The sequence below is a fragment of the Mirounga angustirostris genome, unplaced genomic scaffold (genome assembly GCF_029215605.1).
Source record: "Mirounga angustirostris isolate CCGP_5_RB_7025 unplaced genomic scaffold, mMirAng1.0.hap1 SCAF_8, whole genome shotgun sequence".
Lineage (NCBI taxonomy): Eukaryota > Metazoa > Chordata > Mammalia > Carnivora > Phocidae > Mirounga > Mirounga angustirostris.
Window position 1 is genome coordinate 133,725,714 of NW_026991716.1, and position 24,017 is coordinate 133,749,730.

The 24,017-nt window shown below is 44.9% G+C and overlaps 1 protein-coding gene across 27 annotated transcripts in view; it reads left to right on the plus strand.

The window, feature by feature from the left end:
- The window catches only part of TIAM2 (TIAM Rac1 associated GEF 2), a 268,448-nt gene that overhangs the window by 159,185 nt on the left and 85,246 nt on the right, over positions 1 to 24,017 (plus strand). For 25 of the 27 annotated variants that reach the window (XM_064598246.1, XM_064598239.1, XM_064598241.1 and 22 more), the window contains 3 exons: positions 4,296 to 4,731; positions 11,285 to 11,457; positions 13,828 to 14,052. In XM_064598246.1, coding sequence (XP_064454316.1) covers positions 4,296 to 4,731; positions 11,285 to 11,457; positions 13,828 to 14,052 — 834 coding nt within the window. Of the gene's footprint in view, positions 1 to 4,295; positions 4,732 to 8,860; positions 8,993 to 11,284; positions 11,458 to 13,827; positions 14,053 to 24,017 lie in introns of those variants that run through there. The other 2 variants (XM_064598259.1, XM_064598261.1) reach the window with 2 other exon arrangements.

Sequence of the window (24,017 nt, forward strand, 5' to 3'; positions counted from 1 at the left end):
AAGTCTGGATCATCCAGAGACTTCGCCCTGAATGGTTTGTAAGCCTGTGGAGTTAAGAACAGACTGGTTATATAATCAAAGAATCCGAACTTGAAAGCTGGAAAGGACTTCCCCTCATTTTAAAAATTAAGAAAGTAAGGCTTAAGGAATTTGAGGGTCCTCCCTGAAGACACATGGCTAGTTGGTGGAGAAGCCAGGACCAAAGTCATTTCTGCTAAACCTCATATGTGAGCTTTTTCCAATTAGACACGTGGCCAAGATATTGTTGATAGCCACTGGTAATTACTTTGGGCCTATTGAATGTTAAAGTAAACGGCTTTGGATTTTTAAACAATGTCCTGTGCAGGCAGCTTTTTAGTTTTGCTTATGTTCCCACAATTGATAATCTATAAAGGTGAGCAAGATGAATTTTTCTGGCAAGTATGCCAGTTTTTTTGGTCATTTTTTTGTTTGTTTGTTTTCCTTTCGTGATTTACAGCAAAGATCAGATTTAGATCCTTAAAAATGTAGTCAGTGCATGGAGCAAAATTTCCAACAGTGTATTTTTTTAAAAAAATTTTTAAAGATTTTATTTATTTATTTGTCAGAGAGAGAGAGAGAGAAAGAGAGAGAGCACAAGCAGGGGGGAGTGGCAGGTGGAGGGAGAGGCAGAAGTAGGCTCTCCGTTGAGCAGGGAGCCTGATTCAGGACTTGATCCCGGGACTCTGGGATCGTGACCTGAGCCGAAGGCAGACGTTTAACCGATTGAGCCACCCAGGCGTCCCGACAGTGTATTTTTTTTAAGAAGATTTTATTTGTCTTAGAGAGTACAAACAGGGGGAGCAGCAGGCAGAGGGAGAAGCAGACTCCTCGCTGAGCAGGGAGCCTGACGTGGGGCTCGATCCGAGGACCCTGGGATCATGACTTGAGCTGAAGGCAGACACTTAACCAACTGAGCCACCCAGGCATCCCTCTGCAAGTGTATTATAATATTGGCACCAAATGAATGCGTATTCTCTCACATGCACACAAACTTCTGTCTGCCGGCAGGGCCAAGGTCCAGAAACCCTTACTATGATGGATAGATTTACTTGTTATGACTTTTAAAAAGTGATATAAAAAGAGCAACCCTTTCTTCTTAGGGCTTTCAACCAGTTGGGTGAGTTAGACCCTAAAAGCAGACACATTAGTGAAAAAACATGCACAACTGAAAAAGAATATCAAACTAATCAGAGAGAGAGAATGTGCTAGAGAGGAGTATGTGTTTGATGCCAATAAACCCTTCCTATTAATGGAGCTGTACTGTGAATCCTTGATCCTCTCCTGGGTGAACTTTCAGTTATATCAGTCAGGGTGGGCTGGGTTATGCTGAGGTAACAGCATAACCTCTCAGATCTCCGAGGTTTAGCGCGAGCAAAGTTTCTTTCTTTCCCATGCTGTCACTCTGGTCTGCATTGTTCCTCTCTGGGACCCCAGGGCCACAGAGCAGTTCCAGCTGGAACACCCCAAGCCATGACAGCAGGAGAAAGAAAATCGTGTGTAAAGCTTCCATGGTTCACTTCTGTTCACATTTATTGGCCAAAGCAAGTCACATGGTCATACCTAACTCGGAGGAAGGGGGAGGGAGAGGGAGAAGGAATGACCCTGCCCTGGGCCCAGGTGGAGGGCCAGGCATATTTGGTGGGCAGCAGTGACAGAGAACATTCAGGATGCAGAGGCCCTGGCCTTTGGGCCCTCTTAATTTTAGACCTCGCGGCTCTTTGAGGACTGCGTGGTCACAGAGAGCTGGTGGTCTCTACTGTGGGATGAAGGAAAAAGGCATGTGAAGAATGTCAGGGTGTGAATTTGATACATTTACCTAGAAAGTGAGGAATGATGATCAGGAATTTTCTTTTAGCTCCCAAGAGTGACTCAACTCTCTTGAGACCCTCTCTCCTCTTTGCTGTAGTGCCCTGGTCATGAAGTCAGATTATCTGTTGCTTAGGATTATCCAGTTGCATGCAGAGAAATGGAAATCAGACTGCTTTGTGTACACGTATAACAAGACTCCTTGGTTTCACACCCATAGCACGGTGATCAGGAAATCTAGCTGAGCTGATTTAGGGATGGATGTCCTTTCCCTCATTCCTGTTAGCCTGAAAATCAGTCACTGGCTATTAGGATTCTCCATAGAAAGCTTTAGAAATGTGTTAGAAACTGGGAAAGGTCATGTCTAAGACTCCGTTACAAATGGTAAAATGCAATATTTTCCCATTTCTTTTTTTTTTTTTTTTTAAGATTTTATTTATTTTTTAGAGAGCGAGAGAGAGGGAAACAGCATGAGAGGGGAGAGGGTCAGAGGGAGAAGCAGGCTCCCCGCTGAGCCGGGAGCCCGATGTGGGCCTCGATCCCAGGACCCTGGGATCATGACCTGAGCCGAAGGCAGATGCTTAACCATCTGAGCCACCCAGGCGCCCTATTTTCTCATTTCTTAACGGAGGAAAATTTGTCATACTTTGCTGTGGTGGAACATTTAAAAGTCAGTGCTACAACTGCAACTGGAAGACTCTCTTACGAGAAACACTGTCAAGAATGTTTATAGGTCACATTTAAGTTTGGCACCTAAGCGTCTTTCTGTGGCAGTTTGGCTTGTTTTGAAACACCCCATTATAGCTTGTGCCGAGGCATCCCAGTGTTTGGGGGCTGTGAGTCCGAGTCATATTCATAGCTGAAATGATGTTAATGCTAGCTAAATGAGAAGTATTCCTTCACCTCTTAGGAGTTTTTGAAGAGCAACAAAGTGACAATTAAAAAAAAAAATCTTACACTGTTTTGAAAGTTTCTTCTCTAAGTGACTCACCACAGCTGGCTTATTTGCTCTGTTCTTGCATAAGCATCTGTGTATAAATAAATACGACTACGGGACATAGTGTAAACGCAAGTGGAGAATGATATTTTTGTTAGTAATAGCTGTGCTTGGGGCTGTAGCCCCTGTTGTTTATAGCCCCTGGGTATTTGGAAGCACTCTCCAGTTGATTTTCCTACAAAAGATAGCAAATACTTGCTACTGGATTTCTGGATGGAATGTCTGGAAGGAAAACCCCTCCACACAGTGGAATATTCAAAATAAGGCCTTTGGTCGGTGGTCCTTGACTCAGTTTCCCCTCATTTTTATTTTAATGGGTAAGGCAATATAATGGAAAGCCTACTAGCAGCTGAGTGGATGTGTGTGCTTAGCACTGCTCTGCAGACTTACCTTAGTCTAAGCTCTAAATTTGGAATGTTAGTGTCTTTTGAGTCTTAAATTAGGCTCACTTTCTGCTGGAAAATGTAGTTACTGATATTTACCAGTGAATGGCCTGTCTGAAAGTTATTCTCAAATAACTAGACCCCTCTAAATGAGGACACAGTCCATGTTTCCAGCTTTCTGCATGGCCACTGACTGTCAGTGCATTGTAGTTTCATAGGGCGCAGCCATTATTATAAAATATTAATTTTATTTAGAGCTGCCTATGTCTGATTTTATGTTGTAGTACGCGTTGAAGTTAAGAATCATGTCTTTGGTATCCCCAATACCTAGAATAAAATAGATGTTCAAATGAAAGGATGTGAGTGAATGAATATATTCTTTTTACAGAAGAAATTCCCAAATTAAGTAAAAAAGCCAGTATTTATGAAAAACAACAGTTACTAGCAAATACTTTTTGTAGACGAAGAATCCCAGGTGCATGGTTTTTACTCTGTGAAGAAGGAAAATAAGATGCTAGAGATCCTCAAGTCTTGATATGGGTGGAGGTAGGGAGAAGCTGGGGACTGACTATTTTGGGCAGAGGAAGAGAAGTTTGCGTAACAACACCTAACAACACCCTAGTTGCTATTCCCTACCCCCCTTGACCCTGTAACTAGAGATTTTCTACTTTAGCTTTAAAAGGATCCAGGAGGAAGACAGACTGCAAGAGCATGAATTCCTTCCAGGAAGACCCTGATTCACAGTTAGCAAAGCAATGTCAGCCTAGAAATCTTCACTGATGTGTTATAAATATGCTAGTTGATTTCTTAATTCTCAGCATAGGTTAGATTTAGGATAGTCAGGAGTATTTTGTTCATATCTTTAAGCATTGACTCCACCCACTGGCTGTAGATTGGGCGGGGCAACGCTCTTTCTCCAGTTCTTTCTGGTTTGGTGACTTGATGATTGAAGATGCATTTTTGTTAAAAGAATCTTGCTTTTCGGCAGCAGCATTAGCAACCACTGGTATGATACATTTGCAGGGTTGGGGAAGGGATGCCTTGGATGTATGTAACCTCTGATGGGTGGTCATCTGCATTGCTCACAGGAACCGAGGTCCAAGGAAGGCAGTGACTACTTTGACAGCCGCTCAGATGGACTGAATGTGGACGCACAGGGGCCCTTCCAGGTGTCTCCTTCACCTTGGTCTGGGGGCTCAGCTCAGATCCTGTCCCAGAGAAGCGAATCTGCTCATGCAATTGGCAGTGATCCCCTCCAACAGAACATTTATGAGAATTTCATGCGGGAGCTAGAAATGAGCAGGACCAACACAGAGAATGTAGAAACGTCCACAGAAACCGCGGACTCCAGCAGCGGGTCCCTCAGCTCTTTGGAGCAACTTGATCTGCTCTTCGAGAAGGAGCAAGGGGTGGTCCGAAAAGCTGGATGGCTGTTCTTCAAACCCCTTGTCACTTTGCAGAAGGAAAGGAAGCTCGAATTGGTGGCCCGGAGGAAGTGGAAACAGTACTGGGTAACACTGAAAGGTCAGTGCATTGTTGACTCAAGGGGGCCACTGGAATCATTTCTTCCAGCTGGCCCCTCTCCTAGGAGGCGCCAGTCAGTCCAGGGTTAATTTGTGTCAATGTGTGAAGGGATTTGAGGGGTGCCTGGGTGGCTCAATTGGTTAAGTGACTGCCTTCGGTTCAGGTCATGATCCCAGGGTCCTGGAATCGAGCCCCACATCGGGCTCCCTGCTGAGCGGGGAGTCTGCTTCTCCCTCTCCCTCTGCCTGCCGCTCACCCTGCTTGTGCTCCCTCTCTGTCAAATAAATAAGTAAATAAATCTTTAAAAAAGTGAAGGGATTTGGTACAAAATCTCCCAGCATGCTTTGCTACAGATACTTTCTCAAACCTGGGTAATATGGCTTATGTAATATTCATATATAGTATTCGTTCTAATACTTAGTGATTGAATTTAATAGTTACAGCTTATCATTTTATAGGTATTTCTGTACCATTCTTTTTTTTTTTTTTTAAAGATTTTATTTATTTATTTGAGACAGAGAGAATGAGAGAGAGAGAGCACATGAGAGGGGGGAGGGTCAGAGGGAGAAGCAGACTCCCTGCCGAGCAGGGAGCCCGATGCGGGACTCGATCCAGGGACTCCAGGATCATGACCTGAGCCGAAGGCAGTTGCTTAACCAACTGAGCCACCCAGGCGCCCCTTCTGTACCATTCTTTAATACTTTTTCTGCATCTGGAGGTAAAAATATTCCAAATAAGTAACCAAATGTAGATCCTGAGTATCCTATTCTTCACAAGTATCCTTCTCAGCTTGTACAACAAAGAACATCGGGATTATCTGATTTGTGTCCTCTGACCTTTGTAAACTAAGAAAGTCTAATTGTTATCATCACAAACAAATGGCTTTTTTTTTTTTTAATGTAAAGGAAATAGGAGTAAGGATTTGTTTTGTTAAGATGATGAAAGTTTCTTCTAGGCATTGCCATTTAAAAATTACAATTGCCTTGCTCATTGCGGATGTATAGATTGGAAGGGATCTAAATGTCCTGAGGAGGAGCGAGGCTCCAGGTCAGCACAGTGTGGATTTATACAGATGTAAAGATGGTTTATACAGATGCAAGCAGGAAGAGCAGCCTCATGGCCTCTGGCACGTCTGCACAATCATCTTGTGACTCAGTCAGAGGAATGGAGTGGTGTTCAAAGCCTAGCCTCATTATTGGGAGACAGCCTTCCCTATCCTGGGGGAAAGCAGAAATGGGAATCCTATCTGCAGACAGTATGTGTGAAAGGGCTGGAGCCCTCCCACAGGGCTCCTTTCTTGCTTTCTTTGCCCACCCCCCCCGCCCCCAGTAGAAATGGTGAGATGCCCCCACCCCAGCCTTGTGGAGCTGGAGCCATTTCATAATAACCCAGAAGCCTGTCTGGGAAAGATGCAGTTTGGAAGGCATTTTGTCTTTAAGGGACACCTTTACCTAGCAAAATGGAGGGTTTATAAAACCCAAGACCCAGTCCTCTTTTCCAGCTTGTGATACATTGTGGTGAGGAAGGCCCAAGAGCTTGCCTCTCGTTTGGGCATCCTGGGGAGGCAGGTTCTTACACCGAATGACGGGCGAGATGTGGAGAGTTGGAATAAGGGGTTGAATCTAGCAAGATACAATTTGAAGGGATAAGTTATGCTCTCAGGTTTAATAATCAAATAACCGTCCAAGTACAGGACAGGGAGATGTGGCTGCCGAGCATTACAAGAAGATCTGGGGGATTGAGCTGTAGGCCATTCCTTAAATTCGTTTCCAATGTGATGAAGTCAAGATAAAAGTAAATGGGATTTAAAAGAGTGGATGTGATCTTCGGCCACCTCATTCCAGCTGTCCTGGGTTCTACGGCCCCAGCGGTCTCTCCTCCCTCTGCCTGGGGTGGAGCTGGCCATTTCTGTGCTTGGGGGCACCACAGTGCAGGAGCCCTGTTAGTTAGCCAGGTGGGGATTCTTGAACAGGTTCGACCTGAAGTATCTCTGACTGGGGGGGAGGGGGGAGTGAAAATGTCTTCTCAGGAGCGCGAGCATCTGGGATTGATTATGAATCACAGTCTGAAGCTGCCTCCTTCTGGCATGTTGTTTGAAAGAGATGTGCTCGACTCCATATGTGATGTGTATCTGGATTATTTTTTTATTGTATTTATTTTTTTATTTTTATTTTTATTTTTATTTTTTAAAGATTTTATTTATTTATTTGAGAGAGAGAGAATGAGAGACAGAGAGCACGAGAGGGAAGAGGGCAGAGGGAGAAGCAGACCCCCTGCTGAGCAGGGAGCCCGATGCGGGACTCGATCCCGGGTCTCCAGGATCATGACCTGAGCCGAAGGCAGTCGCTTAACCAACTGAACCACCCAGGCGCCCTATTGTATTTATTTTTTTAATGTAAAATTTGTTTGTTAAAATGGGTGCTTTGGGAAGTCATTCCCTGCCTGTTTTAATGGCTCTGAATCCCCTCCCCCGGCCCCCCGCCCCACTGCGTCCTGGTGGTGGGGGCTGGTGATGGTTTGTGTTTGTGTGTCTATGTTGGGGCCTAAGAACTGGGGCCATAGGTGACAGCAGGAGGGTTTAGAGCCATGCTATATGGTGTGCATTTAGGAACATTTAGCTTGGAGAAGACAAGGAGTGAGGTGGCAGTGAACAACAGTCTTGTGGAAGGGGCGCTGAATTCTGGTTCCCCAGGGGTTAGGATGGCACCAATAGTTGGGAGGCAACTTGATTCTGAATTAAAAGTACAGCAGTGACCAGAGCCATGAGCAAGTGAAAGGATGCTGTCTTCCTGATTTCTCTGCTCCTGAAGACATCTGTGCAGAGCCAGATGGTGGGAGGCTTCCTGGGGGAGGAGATTCAGGCAGGTTTCCCTTAGAGTTGGAAGAGCCCACCTCCAGGCTCGGGTTTTCCATCCTGGAGGCTACCGCGGGGACTCCTGCTGCTGACTCCCGAGGCAGGGATGGTCCCGAGTGGTCTGGCAGTTCCAGGGTCTGCGCTCTTGCCTGTGCCCTGCTGACTTGGCGCTTGCTCATATAATGGAGACCTACGGAGAAAGGGTGCTTTGTAAGTGTAAATGTTATCAAGCACACATTGCTTCCTTTCCTTTGCAGCCAAGCAAAGTCATACGATAAAGATGTTTTTTTCCAGCATAACCTTTTCCATGTGGCTTTCTATACCTCTTTCCTCTGGGAATTCACTAGGTTGAATTCAACTTTCTTGGCTTAGAATCCAAGTTGCAATGTTTGGACTTAACTATTTGGTTTAATCTTAGATACACACACACACACACACACGTGTATATGTATGTATATACACAAGCAGGTACGTTTAAGCAGAATTTTAAATTCTTCAAGTATTTATCTATGGCATCTGGAGAGAGCAGCTACAAGCCCGCTGTCTGGTTGTACACCTGTGTTGAATGTATAGTGTGCTAAGGCCATAAATGTTTTTTAGGGCTTGGAGGATGTCATACATTTTTAACACAGGTAACTCTGCTTTCCATATGTCTTTTCCGGTGAGTCAGGAGAGGGGTTCCTGCAGTAGTTTGGGGATGCTGGTGGTTCTGCCCTGCGGTAGGGCAGCTGCGGATGGTGTGATGAGTGTGGCTTGGGAGGGTATCAAGGAAAAGGTGGGTTTGAGGGAAGACAAGACCAGTTCTCTTTTTCCCCTGGTGATATTTCTACTGGTACTTCATCTATTTTCGTACTCCCACTGCTGTTCCAGTCTGTTTTCTCTTTCTGCTGCCGTGGCGAGAAGAACTTCCACTAGCAGCCCTCCAGGCCAACACGGGGTCCTGGTGGGGACCGGGCAGGGCTGGTGGCCGCAGCCCTGGGTTGGGGAGTGTGGGGGCAGGAGACGCCACGGACAGGGGTGCTCCCCTCTCCCTCAGCCTTATCGCCCCAGCATTGGAGACACAGATGAGGTTAACTTTGATGTCCTAGATTTACAACTGATTTCCTGTTCTTTAAATTCGATAGCAACAAAATCGTGCATACGGTTTTACATCCTGGCCTGGGTCTAACACGACATGTCCTGTTTTGGTTTTGTGCTGCCACGGTAGATGGGGCGTTCGAGTTGGCGGCATGTTGGCATCTGCCCAAGGTTGTGTTCATTTCCTCTAGATGTCATGACTCAAACCACAGCCGCTGGGCGTACAATGGTAGGGAAGCTGGGAAGTGAATGTTCACCCATCGGAAAGAATTCGGACTGGGCAGAACTGGCATGGGTCTGTCACCTTGACCCTGGCCCTTGGGTCCCCAGGTAATGGCAGGTTTCGTACTCAGCAGCAGTCAGACAGGCCTTTCCTGATGGAAGGATTTGGGGACATTGTTTCTAAGTGCATCAGTGCCTGCAAAAAGAGACTGGCTCAGCTCCGCAGGAGCAGACCTGGCTGGAGACCTCCTGCTGCTTTCCCTTCTTCTGGAAGCCTCTCTTAGCCTTAGCGTGGGTGCCTTTTGTTTGCAGGAAGAAGGGTTGCTAGTGCTTCTTGAGATCGTTAAGTACCGCCGAGGGTTCTGGAAAGTGCTGTCCCGGCGATGCTGTTTCTGAGGGCAGAGCTACCTGCCAGCATCTTGTTCTCCTGGCTTCTGTGCTGCGCTGGATTCCAGGATCTGAACTTATCTGTCCGGATTAAGATGGGTTTTTGAAGGAGGAAGTGAGACTGGCTAGCCTGAAGTAGTTTTTTTTTTTTTTTTTTTAAACATTAGACTTTTATGAGTGAAGACTCCTAACTCAGAGGGGAAACAGTCGTGCAGTGGACCTCATTCATTCGCAGTGCTGCTGAGAGCAGCTGATGCTTCTTTACGATCAGTGTAAGAGGCTGTGCAGAGCAGGGGGATGGGGACCTTATCGGCCATATTTGGATGCTGGGGCTCAGCACATGAGAAGTGCTCAGAAGTGGTGATTGGATGAAGGTTTTTCAACAGGAGAACATACTTGTGAGCATTTTAGAATTTGCTTAAGAACTGCATCTAATAATTAGAGGGCACTCCTATCTAATTATCAAAGTAGATCCTTCATAACTTCTATCTACAATAATTCATTAGCTTATGGGGGAAAGCTATGTATTTGCAAGCATTTTTAGCATCTTATTTATTTATTTGTTTATTTATTTAGATGTAGTGTTCCATGATTCATTGTTTGCATATAACACCCAGTGCTCCATGCAGAATGTGCCTCCCTTAATACCCATCACCAGGCTAACCCACCCCCCACCCCCCTCCCATCTAAAACCCTCAGTTTGTTTCTCAGAGTCCATAGTCTCTCATGGTTCGTCTCCCCCTCTGATTCCCCCCCCTTCATTTTTCCCTTCCTACTATCTTCTTTTTTTTTTTTAACATATAATGTATTATTTGTTTCAGAGGTACAGGTCTGTGATTCATCAGTCTTACACAATTAACAGCGCTCACCATAGCACATACCCTCCCCAATGTCTATCACCCAGCCGCCCCAGCCCTCCCACCCCCCACCACTCCAGCAACCCTCAGTTTGTTTCCCGAGATTAACAATTCCTCATATCAGTGAGATCACATGATACGTGTCTTTCTCTGATTGACTTATTTCGCTTAGCATAATACCCTCTAGTTCCATCTACATCGTTGCAAATGGCAAGATTTTTTTTTTTGATAGCTGCATAATATTCCATTGTATATATATACCACATCTTCTTTATCCATTCATCTGTTGATGGACATCTTGGTTCTTTCCATGGTTTGGCTATTGTGGATATTGCTGCTATAAACATTGGGGTGCATGTACCCCTTCGGATCACTAAATTTGTATCTTTGGGGTAAATACCCAGTGGTGCAATTGCTGGGTCATATAGCGTCCTATTGTAAATCGAGGGATATTTAGTTTCATTTTCCCCTCTTCATTTAAACTAGTAAAATTTATAGTGTTATTTCCTTTTATTGTGAGATAAAAGAATACACCAGTATTAGGTTATCTTATGTGGCATTTGGAGAATTAACTGGGTACTTTCTCATAAATGGCAAAGTTCTGCAGGTAAACTCATTTTCTTGTTACCACAAGTTGTAAGTGTAGAAGCTCCCTTATTTAATGAACATGGGTTTTCTTCCTACATTCAGATCTCTTAAATAATGCAGTGTGGTTGTTGAGAAGGAGGGCTCTGGGGTCAGTGCCTGGGTTTAGGTCCCTGCTTGGCCACAGTCCAGCTGTGGGACCTGCACAGTGGGTATAACCTCTCCAGTTTCTCATATGTAAAATGGGGTTAATAACCACACCTACCTTCTGGGGCTGCTGTGGGGACTGAATGAGCCATTGAAGAACTTAGAAGAGTTTCTCACAGAGTAAGCAACGATAAATGCTTGGTATTGTTATTATTGTGATATCATGTTTACAAAAACCTCTCCTTTTACCCTGAGTTATGCTAATACAACGAGGCATACTTTGGATACCAGAATTCTCTTTTGTATTACATGGTTGGCTGTTTCATCTCCCTCCCTCCTTCCCTCCCTCCCTCCCTTCCCCTTCTCCCTACTTTCCTAGATCCTCAGGACTGTGTCAGGGATTCATTTTGCTTCTCTCTCGTAGGTTGCACCCTGCTGTTCTATGAGACCTATGGGAAGAATTCCATGGATCAGAGCAGTGCCCCTCGGTGCGCACTGTTTGCACAAGACAGCATAGTGCAGTCTGTCCCAGAACATCCCAAGAAGGAAAACGTGTTCTGCCTCAGCAACTCCTTTGGAGATGTCTACCTTTTCCAGGTACTGCCGAGCTTTCTAGACAGAGGGTCAAGGCAGTACGAGGGACTCCAATCCCAAGGACGGAGTGTACTAGGAGGACGAGAAGGAACAGAATGAAGAGGCACAGCTTAGCAATGAAATAGGGTAAAAGCTTAGGTAGGCTTTGGTTGAGGCTTAAGCAAGAGAATTGGCCTCTGCTCACTGTCAGGTGCCACGGGGCCTGTGTTCATCCAGTCATTCATACAGCAAGCATTTCTTGGGACGCCCTTCAAGTGCCAAGCTGTGGCCCATGGGATGGTCTTGAGGATATGAAGAGAGAAAAATCGTGATCCTCGTTCTGGTGTAGCTCATGATCTAGTGGTGCAAGGTTTGAAATTCCCGGAGTGGAGGCTTTCAAGTGAAGCCTACAGAATATGACTAGGAGAGCTTTAGATTTTTCCCAAGAATCCCAGTGGGAGTGAAAAAAGAAGCTTTTCAGGAAAGCCTTATGGACAAATGCTGTAAGGTCTCGTTTTCCAGTGGAAGTGGCCTGAGGATGTTAAATTTCAAGTTATCTGCTGTTACGATTTTCAGCAGTTTTCTAGCAAATGCAACGTTGAAGAGCATGGTGGGATGCCAAGGTGTTGTTGTCAGCCTTGGGTGTGACATCCTGGTGCTGTCATTGGGCATGTACGCCATCTTGGAGGACTTAACTGCTCTGAGCGTTGGATCCTTCGGCCAGTAGGATAACAACAGCTTATAGGATCACTTGAAGGATTAATAATGTGCATGTGTTAAGTGATAAAGAAGTTCTAACTATTTCTGTAGTTAAGTGCTATTTCTGTGTGTTAAGTGCTAAAGGAATTCTAACTGTTCCTAACTATAACTATTGGTGCTGTTATTGATTAACTCAAAAGAGGTGGAAGTGAGGGAAGTGAAGTATGTTTCTGAAGTGCTTCCCAGTCTCAGTCCAGTGCTGCGTATAGACCCAGTTTGGGCTGCAGATTATATCTGACCAAAAAGGGTCATGGAAGCCCTCATAGGTCCTTGGTTCAGGTGCCTCGATGACATTGGTCCTGGATACTCCTGGTCTCAGGAGCCCTGTAGAACAACTTGGTGTTCTCTCTGCAGATTTTGGGAATCTAGAATTCTCTGCATAGGATTTCCTGTTGCTAGTACCAGGTAAACTGGCTGGGCTTCTAGCCTCATTGTTGTCCCCAACTTGACTTACAAGATTCAGGGCCTGAGATTTGATTTTCCTTCTCTTCACAGAAAGGTTGATTAGACTTTCTATGATGCTTTAAAGCCAAGTAATGAATTGCTGTTAATCTGAATTGTAGGGAAGGTAAGAACATTAGATTAAATCTGCATGGACTGGGGCGCCTGGGTGGCTCAGTCGGTTAAGCGGCTGCCTTCAGCTCAGGTCATGAGTCTTGGGATTGGAGTCCTGCATCCTGCTCTCTGCTCAGCAGGGAACCTGCTTCTCCCTCTCCCTCTGCCACTCCCCCTGCTTGTGCTCTCTCACTCCCTCAAATAAAATCTTTTTTAAAAAAAATTAAAAATCTGCATGGACTTCTCAGGGGCAAGTGTGAAATGAGTATTTTGTGATTCAGGCAAAATATCCCTAATTCTAAGAAATTTTCCCAGTAGGTCCTATTGTATGATCCCAGAGATCATTGAAGGATCAACCCATAGCTTGAACGTGTGTGTTTTTTTCTGGACATCAGGGGAGTGGAATCATAATAATTTGCTAAGAATCATAATTGCCCATTGTACTTTATTCAAACTTGCTTTATTTTTAAGATCTTTTCTTATGTGAAAATTGCATATAGTCCTTGTGTCTGAAGTTAACTGAAGAGCAGAGAAAGAAGAACCCTTATGTATATTCCCAGTGCTTAAAGACAACTGTTTTAATGCTGTGTACATCCCCACAAATGCTTTTATTCATTTCATAATTTAGTTCATACTGTCGATGAAATTTCATATCCAGGTTTCAGAGTTTAACTTTTTAAGCCCTAATATTTTTCTCACCCTATTAAAATTATGAAGATAAGCACCTTTTAGAGCACAGCATCGTGTGAAGACACTGAGCTAAGTGACCATTCCCTGGTGTTTGGATTACTCCTCTGCTCTTGGCTCATGGCTTGTTTGTAGTTTGTCGTCCTGTCCTAGTTGGAGCTACATGATTATTTCTGCTGTGCTCTGGGCATTGTCTCAGACCCTCCGGAGTCAAGGAAGCCAGCGAACCTGAGCTGAGTGGTTGTGTGTTTTTTTGAAATTAAACAGTTTTTATGAGGTGAAGGTACTTCTTGAGTTTTACACATCAAAGCCCAGCCTCCCACTCTGTACAGTACTTTGTGGTAAAACAATTCCAAATAGGTTTTTTCCACCCCCCCCCCCCCCCGTGTTTAGGCCACTAGCCAGACAGATCTGGAAAATTGGGTCACTGCCATACATTCAGCTTGCGCATCCCTTTTTGCAAAGAAGCATGGGAAAGAGGACACGGTTCGGCTCCTGAAGAACCAGACCAAGAACCTCGTTCAGAAGATAGATATGGACAGCAAGATGAAAAAGATGGCAGAGTTACAGCTGTCCATCGTGAGTGACCCGAAGAATAGGAAGGCCATAGAAAACCAGGTACTACTTATTTGTGTGTTGTCTTTCATTGCTCATGTCACTCGCAGCAAAAATCTGAGTTTGAATGCAAATGGTCGCGATGTTTCTTTATACCCCTCTGGGGAAGACCGTTTCTGTGGCTTCTTGTTTCAGGAACTTAATGGCAGCACTTTTGTGACATCGATGATGTAATAGGCTTTATTTACAACCTTTGGTTGTTCTATATATCCAAAGGAATATTTTGTGACCAAGTCGTTTTTCGTGATATTGATTAGTTCCTTCTTGCCTGGCTGATTCTCTCATATATTGTCCCTTTCAGACCAAAATTTTTATTATAAAACCACTAGAAGATTAGACAGAGAGGATTCTAATACAGAGGGTGGCTTTGGGAAGTACGGTTTGGTGTGAAACAACTATTCCCATCTATGGATTCCAAAAAAAAACGGTATATATTTTTTTCTGTTTATAACAGGTAAGGTGCTAAGGAGAATGCTTTCTCTGGTCTAGTTCCACATTCATATCAGAATTAAATACCTCGTTTCTGTGCTTTTGCATTTTGGAGGAGGAGACGCAGCTTTTAAATATCTGTTTTCCTTTGCTCATGCACCCTAAGCCCTTAGGCATGTGGCTGTGAAAGTTTTAGCATCTCTCTTCCTAAATGCGGGATGAATGTCATCTCTTTAGAAGATTAATCAGGCAGTGGCTTGGAGGACAGGTGGACACAGAGCCATTAGTTGGTGGGATGGCACTGGTCTGCATGTGGGGTTACCAGGGCCTGGTGCAGAGGGACCCTACCGAAGTTTCACAATTTATACGGAAAATGTATTTCAGAGTATATAATTTCTATCATTCTGTAGAATCTCCGAGTATCCTACACTCCTGAATTGAACTGTTCTCAAACAGAATGTGCCCTTTATCTAAAGAGTACCTGCTAGCAAACTATGAACTACCAATTAACAAGGATCTGAGAAGGGAGTTGTCAGGCAGAAGGTGGGGAGGTGGCAGGTCTTGGGGAGTTTGGCAGGAACACCACTGTGGAGGGAGTGCAGCCCCCAGGAGCTCACCCTGCGTTCTCTCTGCCATCCCCCTACTCCTGACTGAGCAGCCTCCCCTGCTCATGTTGGGGAAGAGCTAGGTGCCGAGGCCGGTCCCCATCACCCGGCTTTCGGTCTGTGTGGCGTGGAGAGATGTGATGCTATGTCAAGTTTACCTGGCAAACCAGAAAGCTTGCGGAGGAGAAATGGTTATCCCAGTTTTCCGTGTACCGCGGCTCATGTGTGGTCCTGAATTTCTAGGATCCAGGAGCCGTGATAGTCTGTCTGTCCTCAGAGGGTGAAACTTGTGGATTCACGTGTCTCAGAGTGTTCATGGTGCGCCAATAAAACAATCTCGGGGTGATCATATGGGAGGAAATGTAGTTTTAACTTCTATTGGCTCTCTCATATTTACCTTTAAAGCCATACTTTCGTCCTCTGAAGGGGTGTCCCCCTTGGAGTCTTTAGGTCCTTACTAGTTCCAGGGAGAGAAAAGGGAAATCAGGCAACATTCAGAGGCTCCTGGCCTGCCCTCCCACCTCCACCCCTTTTGCTTTCCTTTTCCTTTTTATGGCAACAGGAAGTTCAAGCAGACTTCAAAAAAATACGCATTTTCATTAAATGTAATTTTATTCCGTTAAATGCAGTTTCATTAAGTGTATTTTATAGTTGACAGATGAGTAATTAGTGATGTCTGTGGGGGGGGAGTTCCTTTCACATAAACTGAACGCATATCCAAGAGTCGCTGATGGTTGGATGGCCTGAAGGGAAGCCCTTTGAATTACTACTTGCAGTACATTATGCATTCTTTGTCAGAATCCTTAGTTATTTTAGGCATACTGTCCTGATACGACTGAAGTTTCATTTCCGTTCTCCCTGCCTGACCCCTCCCTCCTTCCCTGGCTCCCCCTTGTCCCTATGTACCCAGCTACCTTCTCATGTTGCGCTTGCACATTTCTGAGAAGGAACAGTCGGGATTGATCTTTAGAAATTCCACCTGGGGACGCCTGGGTGGCTCAGTCGGTTGAGCGACTGCCTTTGGCTCAGGTCGTGATCCTGGAGTCCCGGGATCGAGTCCCGCCTCGGGCTCCCTGCTCGGCAGGGAGTCTGCTTCTCCCTCTGACCCTCCCCCCTCTCATGCTCTCTCTCTCTCATTCTCTCTCTCAAATAAATAAATAAATAATATTAAAAAAAATGCAAAAAAAAAAATTCCACCTGAAAATACTCTCCTCACCATATTGGCAGTTTTTTTTTTTTTTTTTTAATGATTTTATTTATTTGAGAGACACAGAGAGCGAGCAGTGGGGAGGGGCAGAAGGAGAGAGAGAGAGAGAGAGAGAGAGAAGCAGACTCCCTACTGAGCAGGGAGCCTGACACAGGGCTCGATCCCAGGACCCGGGGATCACCTGAGCTGAAGGCAGACGACGCTTAACCGACTGAGCCACCCAGGCGCCCCCATATAGGCGGTTCTTAGGGTTGTCTTTGGGTCCTGTTTTCCCAGAGGTCTTTGTGGTGGGTGCCACAAATTATATTTGCTATGCTCAGTATCCTACGCTGATCTGCCCGCTGGTTGTGAAGAGGGCTGTTAGCTCCCGACTTGCAGGCGCAGAGAGTATGAAACGTAAAGGGGATAAAAAAGCACATGCTTAGATTTATTTTTATGAGATGATCTTTGACTAGAGAATGTTGGGCAAAGCTACAAAGGCAAAGGTATTTTCAAATCAAGACCAGTAAGAACACGATCTCTTGAATATCCCATAACTGTATAGTTTTCTCTAAACTACCTTTTAAAAACTTCGTCAAAAGAGCAGTCGTGCTTTCTCCGCTTACCACTTAAAACTCGCAACGTCACTCTATTTTATTTTACATAAAAAAATATTTATGTAGCGCTTTCCCCCCGGAGACCCCAAGAACCGCAGAGAGAGTCCTTTATAGCCTAGTAAGAGCAGAACTTACAGAGTCCATTACATCATGCGTGATAAAGTCCCTGGAACAGATTTTCTTTGAAGTGCTTGGGTGAAGAAGATCATTGTATGCACCCTTTCCAAATAAAAAGATAAAATGACACTCGGCTAGTAATGGTGGCTGAGCTTCATAGCGTGGCGTGGTACCGTGCTCTGCTTGAAAGAGACCGTCCCATGGGCTTGTCCCAGGGCCTTTTGGAGATTCTGGGGGGCAGGCAGGATGACGCAGTTTTCGTTTGAGCAAATCCAATGTGGAGCAGACCGTGCAGCCAACCACATGCTGGATTCCTTTTGAAGTTCTGAGGGAGGAAGGGCTGTAAATTAAGTCCAGTTAGTACTTTATTTTCCTTCCCGTTTATTATTTTAAACAAGTAAACAGGGACAAAACGTCACCGCTCTTCGGTGGTCTTGCCCCCCCCCCCCCCCAGATGGCTTCCCCGCATCCTGATGCGTTCTGTGTGTTCCTCACCCCCCCCACACCCCCGGTGGTTCGTGAGGCCCGGGTCGAGGAGGCAGTCAGAATGAGGCAGAGGATGTAGTGGAAGCAGCAGGCTGGGGCCATGGGCTCGGGGCTGCCTCAGGGCTTCGTGAAACGTGGGCTTCATTTTAAATATTTAAAGTTTCAAACTGGTAAAGAGGATGGATTGAATCTAGGCAATTGGACACTGTGGTGGGGGGCAGGGGAACAAAGTGAACGAAGCCTTGAGGAAAATACGATATGGGGTGTGAGTGTGGGAAGCCATTTGGGGAATAAAACATTGGAGAGAGGGCGGTGTTGGTGAAAGGGGTCTGAGGCGATGGGTCCGGGCATTCCGTTTAGCTCAGTGAACATTTAGTAAGTGCCCGTCTGGTCCAGGCAAGTGTGGACACACTGGGGATTCAAAGAAGATGCTGTTGTGCCCTTGGGGCTCTCAGTCTAGCAGGGTGCCAGTCAGTGAAGCATATCATTGCAACATAATTTAGTGAATCCAGAGCAAATGATATTCCAGAGTGTTGTGGAAGACAAAACGGGAAGTTTGGCTTCCTGTGTAGTCGTGGAAGACTTCCTGCAGGAGGGCTGCCTGGATTGCTTCTTGAAGAGCGAGGAGTGAATCAGGAGAGTAATGGAGAAGGGAATGCCAGGCCAAAGGTCCGCGTGAAACACCGTAGTGCCGCCTGGCAGCTTGATTTTTCAGGCACACGGTGTGCGGGTGAGAGAGGGAGGACACATCGGGCTGTCTTCTCCCTTCCCTGGACCGCTGCAAAAGCTGTCCTGTTTTTCCCTTCCTCAGATGCGTCTTCTATACGAAGTCAGAGTGTATGTATCTATAAAGCAGATCTGATCCTGTGATTGCCCTGTTTATTTATTTATTTTTAAAGATTTTATTTATTTATTTGACAGAGAGAGACACAGCGAGAGAGGGAACACAAGCAGGGGGAGTGGGAGAGGGAGAAGCAGGCTTCCCGCCGAGCAGGGAGCCCAATGGGGGCTCGATCCCAGGACCCTGGGATCATGACCTGAGCCGAAGGCAGACGCTTAACGACTGAGCCACCCAGGCGCCCCATGATTGCCCTGTTTAAAAATCCTTTAAGTGGCTTCTACTGCTTGTAAGATAAAAGCCCCTGACCCTCTCCTACCTTTATCTAGAAGTGCCAAATTTCCCTCCGGTTCCACCCCTTTCTTTGGGTTTTTTCTTCAGGCTGAGAAGTCCCATTTGGGCCCCACGTCATGTACAGACATGCCAGGTACCCCCTGGCCTTCACTGGGCTCATCCCTCCTCATCCGTGATGAACGGTTTAGGGGTTACTTCCTCCAGGGAGCTGACCTTGACGTCCCTCCTGCCCACTCCCGCAGGGACCTCTTTATACCCCCTAATTCTTGGGGTCTCTATCACTGCCCTCAGCTCATTGTTTTCTAATGATCCCCTTGTGTCTAAGGCTGCTCCTCGTCTGAAATATGAGCTCCTAAAGGATCTGTAACTTTTCCATTTCTGTATCCCCGGTGCTTTGCCTGAAGTAGTGTGGGAGTGGACCTGTGTCTCCCGTCCTCTTTGCTGTGGCACACTGGGCTCTCCTCTGTGTGGGCCATGTCTCCTGTCCTCTTTGCTGTGGCACATTGGGCCCCTGTGTGGGTCCCACCCCAGCTCAACGCCAGCTCTGGGCTGCTTTCCTTCAGGCCTCCCCTTTTTCATTCCCACCTAACATATCCTCTCTCTGACCTCACTCGCCATCCTCATGGCCCCTGAGCTTATTTATCAGGGCTCCTGTCTCAGGCCACAGTCATGTGTGATTTCAGAGTAGCCATGTGAGGTACAGCTGTGTGTTTCACTCATTTGATGGGTGAGTGACTAGACCCTGAGAGAGCTTAAATAAGTTTCCTGATGTCACACAGCCAGCAAGTGGTAGAGCTAGGGTTTGACCATAAAGTGCATTCCTAACCACTGGGCTCTATTGCCTCTCAATAATGAATCAGATTGTGGTTTGCTTGCTGATGAATCATGTGATGAATGGTTTTGTATAAAATTGAAATTAGTTTTAGTTTTTATTTATCCTGTGTGTGTGTGTATATATATATATATATATATATATTTATTTATTTATTTATTTATTTATTTATTTATTTTTAAGTCATCTCTACACCCAACATGGGGCTCAAACTCACAACCCCGAGATCAAGAGTCGTATGCCCTACTGACTGAGCCAGCCAGGTGCCCCAAAATTAGTTTTTTTTTTTAAGATTTATTTATTTGAGAGAGAGAGTGCACAGTGGGGAGGGGCAGAGGGAGAGGGGGAGAGAATCTCAGGCAGACGCCACAATGAGCATGGAGTCCGACGTGGGGCTCAGTATCACGACCCTGAGATCACAACTTGAGCCAAAACCAAGAGTCAAAGGCTTAACTGACTGCGCCACCCAGTTGCCCCCCGAAATTAGTTTTTGAATGATTTCCATAACTTGGATTTTGAGGCTTGATTTGATGGGAAGTGTATTTATTATAAAATGGAGTGAATTTTATGGCATGTGAAGTCTATCTCAGAGGGAAAAACAAAACACATTCTCTAAACTTTAGCTGGTTGTTCTAACCACTAGCTAACTTCAGTGTAATCCATGTCACTAGATGATTCTTCTGAGAAGGGTAGGTTGTAGTGCTTGGAAAATAACTGCATGGGAGGTGTTCATCCTGCTTAACCAAAAAGGAAAAACAAATGAACTTTTAGGACAGACCTTGTAAGGAACAAATGACCAAATACTGTGATCAAATGACTAAATGATTGAAAATATTTTTCTAGGGGTGTTGGGTGTGGCAGGAATGTGCTTGTCATCATTTTTATGTATCACTTATTCATCTGTTATTTTTAGCACTAGGCTTCCTCCCCTCCCTCTCCCCCCACTTTCTACAGCAGACCATAACCTGAGCTCGCTAAATGACTGTAGCATATTAGCAATAGAGGGGAGACTTCTGCACTGTTTTCATGATATTGCTTAAAAAATGGGAGGTTTCCTTCTTAATTTTGTTCTTAGTACTTTTTTCTTTTGCGGTGGAAGTTAATTCCTTAGAGTGAGTTTTCTTCATGTCATTTTTCTGTTTTGTGCAGGATGTTAGAAGGAATAAAAGCTCAGTCTACATAGAAGTTGAATGTTTGTTTTCGTGTCCTGGTATTTATCTTAAAAAATAAATGTCTAGGGACAATGATCAGTATTTAAGGAACTTAGAAAAAGAAAAAGAGGAAAAACAGTCTTGGTTTAAGGGAATTGATTTTGGGCATTTTTAGTGTTTGATAATGTTCAGAAAAAAATCTCCAGAAATTCCCTGATTAATGTGATGTCAGGTAACATTACTGTATTAGTGATGATGGTGATGGAAATTCCCGAAGTAGAATTGTAATAGCTACAAAACTGTCTTCTGTTTCTCCCTTTACATTTGTAAAAATGTATCTTTATCTCCTACTTTATTCATCTTTTGAGGGGTAATTACAAAATATGTTTATCTTTTTCATTAACATTGCTTAAAGTTTGAGGGCGTCTGGGTGGCTCTGTTGGTTAAGCGTCTGCCTTCGGCTCAGGTCGTGATCTCGGGGAGTGTGGCATTGGGCTCCTTGCTCAGTGGGGAGTCTGCTTCTCCCTCTCCCTCTGCCCTTCCCCCCTGCTTGTGCATGCTCTCTCTCTCTGTCAAAATCTTAAAAACATTGCTTAAAACTTGGGCTGAGCTCTGTACATCAAGGCTGGTAGAAGACTGAAATACAAAATGTTCAGTAAGAATAGGGCACCCAAGTAGATAGTTTCACATCCTTCCATGTTGAACACCTGGGGATTTGTGGGGAGAAGTAAAGGTGACAGGTGAAAGTTTACGTGAGAGTTGCTGCGGTAGGTTTCAGAGAGTGCACAGACGTTGTTCAGGGGCTGCATTGTAAGTGCCTGATAGAAGCTTATTCCCACGTGTTGCTCAGCTCAGGATCTGCTCCGGGCCTTTGCTGGTCTGGAAGGGTGAGTCACTCCCCTCCGGGGGCTCCGTTTCCTCTGCTGAGAAACAAAGGTGTGGTAATGCTGTTGCCCACGCAGGCTCACTGCATATGTTCACAGACTTTCTCAGTGTCACGAGGTCTGTGTGAGCTTGTGGATCAGCCTTTTTGCTTCCCTCTTCCCTCTAAGTAACCCAAGCATCTGAATCCATGTCCTCACTGTACTTTCACCCAGTATTCTCCCAGTTCCTTCTCTACAGCTTCGGTGAGTCTGTTGAAAGAAAAATCAGGTATTTCATTGTTTCTTATCCAACCACAAATCCTCATTTAACCTCCATTGGCGGATCCTCTCTAAGAGAACCACGGCCTTCAAAACCAGAGAGATACTGTCTTTGAATACGGAGCAGCTGTGTGGCTGATGATGACTGACTCTGCTGTAGAAATCTGTGGAGGTGAAGGCTGGATCAGTCAGGGTTCTCCAGAGAAATGGAACCAATAGGATGTATGAAAGAATATGGATAAAGAGATTTATTATAACGAACACAGTCGCATGATTGTGGAGACCCCCAAGTCCCAAGATCTGCAGCATCAGCAAGACTCAAAAATAGTACTGTTCCCATTCTAAGACTGGCAGACTCGAGACCCAGGGTGGGCTGATAGTTCAGTTCAAGTCCAAAGTCAGAAAAAAAAGCCAGTATCCCAACTGGAAGGCCACCGGGTGGGAGGAATTCTCTCTTCCTTGGGGAAGGGTCAGCCTTTCTGGTCTGTATTTAGGCCTTCAACCGATTGGTGAGGCCCATCACATTGGGGAGGGCCACCAGTTTTACTCAGCCTACCCATCTAAATGTTACTCTCTCAAATTCCTCGTATCAGTGAGATCATATGATAATTGTATTTCTCTGATTGACTTATTTCGCTTAGCATAATACCCTCTAGTTCCATCCACATCGAAACAAGACAGAGGATCATAGGGGAAGGGAGGGAAAAATGAAATAAGACGAAACCAGAGAGGGAGACAAAGCATAAGAGACTCTTAATCTCAGGAAACAAACTGAGGATTGCTGGAATGGAGGGGGTGGGAGGGATGGGGTGGCTGGGTGATGGTCATTGGGGAGGGTATGTGCTATGGTGAGTGCTGTGTAAGACTGTTGAATCACAGACTTGTACCTCTGAAACAATACATTATATATTAATTTAGAAAAAAAAAGATGAACTTTAGGAAGTAATTATTCTATGAAAGCTTATCTTTTCCAGGGTGAAACTGATACTAGCAGTGCTTGAGATAAAAAAACAAAACAAAACAACAGCACTAAATAAATGTTACTCTCATCCAAAAACACCCTCATAGAAACACCCAGAATAATGTTTGACCACAACTCTGGACACCTGGTGACCCAGTCACTTTGACACATATAGTACAATCTGTCACAAAGGCTGAGTCAGGATGAACGTGGGAAGCATTGTTGAAATGGAGAAGTCATAAAGTCCCTTCTCATTTGTATTTTTAATTTAAAATTAATTTCGACCTCTACCATGTACAGTATTGATTGAAATGCTAGTTCTCTTGAAACATAATTGCATATGTTAATGAACTTCTTCATCTCTGTAAGGTTTGCTTTAGGCTCTCTGGGTCCCCCAAGCTCTTCTTCCTTCCAAATGACGTTAGCATTTGAATCCGTTTTCTTCTCATGAATTTACCTGCATTTTGTCCCAAGTTTTGGGTGGAGATGTCGAGGCATGCTGAAGATGATCACAGCGTTTCTGGCAAGATTTTAAGACTGCCTGTGTAAAGCTGGGCTGGAATGGTCTTTACTTTCCAGTGATGTTTTGATGTGTAGTCACATAAATACATTAAGTGACGCCTTTAAAAATACTTTGTAAACCGCAGAATTCAGTGAAAATATGAGTGTCATCTTCCCTGATCTCTCATGATTGGCGTGGACCCAGATTTTGTTTTACTTTATATTTTTGTCTTTTTACTCCACCATGGATGGCATGGGCTTCTTCCTCTTGCGGTATCCAACGCCTGATTGGTTTTCTGTCCTCTGATGCTTCCATCCGCAACACAGCCCCTAGGAATTATCTTGTACAGCGGTTTCATGTGGAGGTATAAAGGAGGGATACGCTTTAATACACTACCCAATCTGGAAACATCTACGTATTATTAGAAGACAAAGAATGCATCTGTAATGGTGGATTTTCAGGAATCACCTAGAGAAGATATTTGAGAGGCAGAACTGGGAGTATAGTTTTCACTGTGGCTTACAGCTTCTGGTAGGTGTCAGTTTATGGTTGCATACTGGCCATTTGTTACTTCTGGAATCTAGAATTGGCAAGATCAAGAAGAGATTTGTAGTTTCGACTTGGACTGGCTTGTTGGTCTAGTGTAGTGGTCCTCACTAAGGCTATGAACCAGAATTGCTGGAGTTGCTTTTGAAATGTAAACTTCCCTAGCCTTCACACTTCATGAGTAGGTTCCTCATGTATCTGGCCTGGACAAGTTTATTGATAAAAGCCAACAGGTCGTTCTAGTATTCCTAAAAGGCTGACA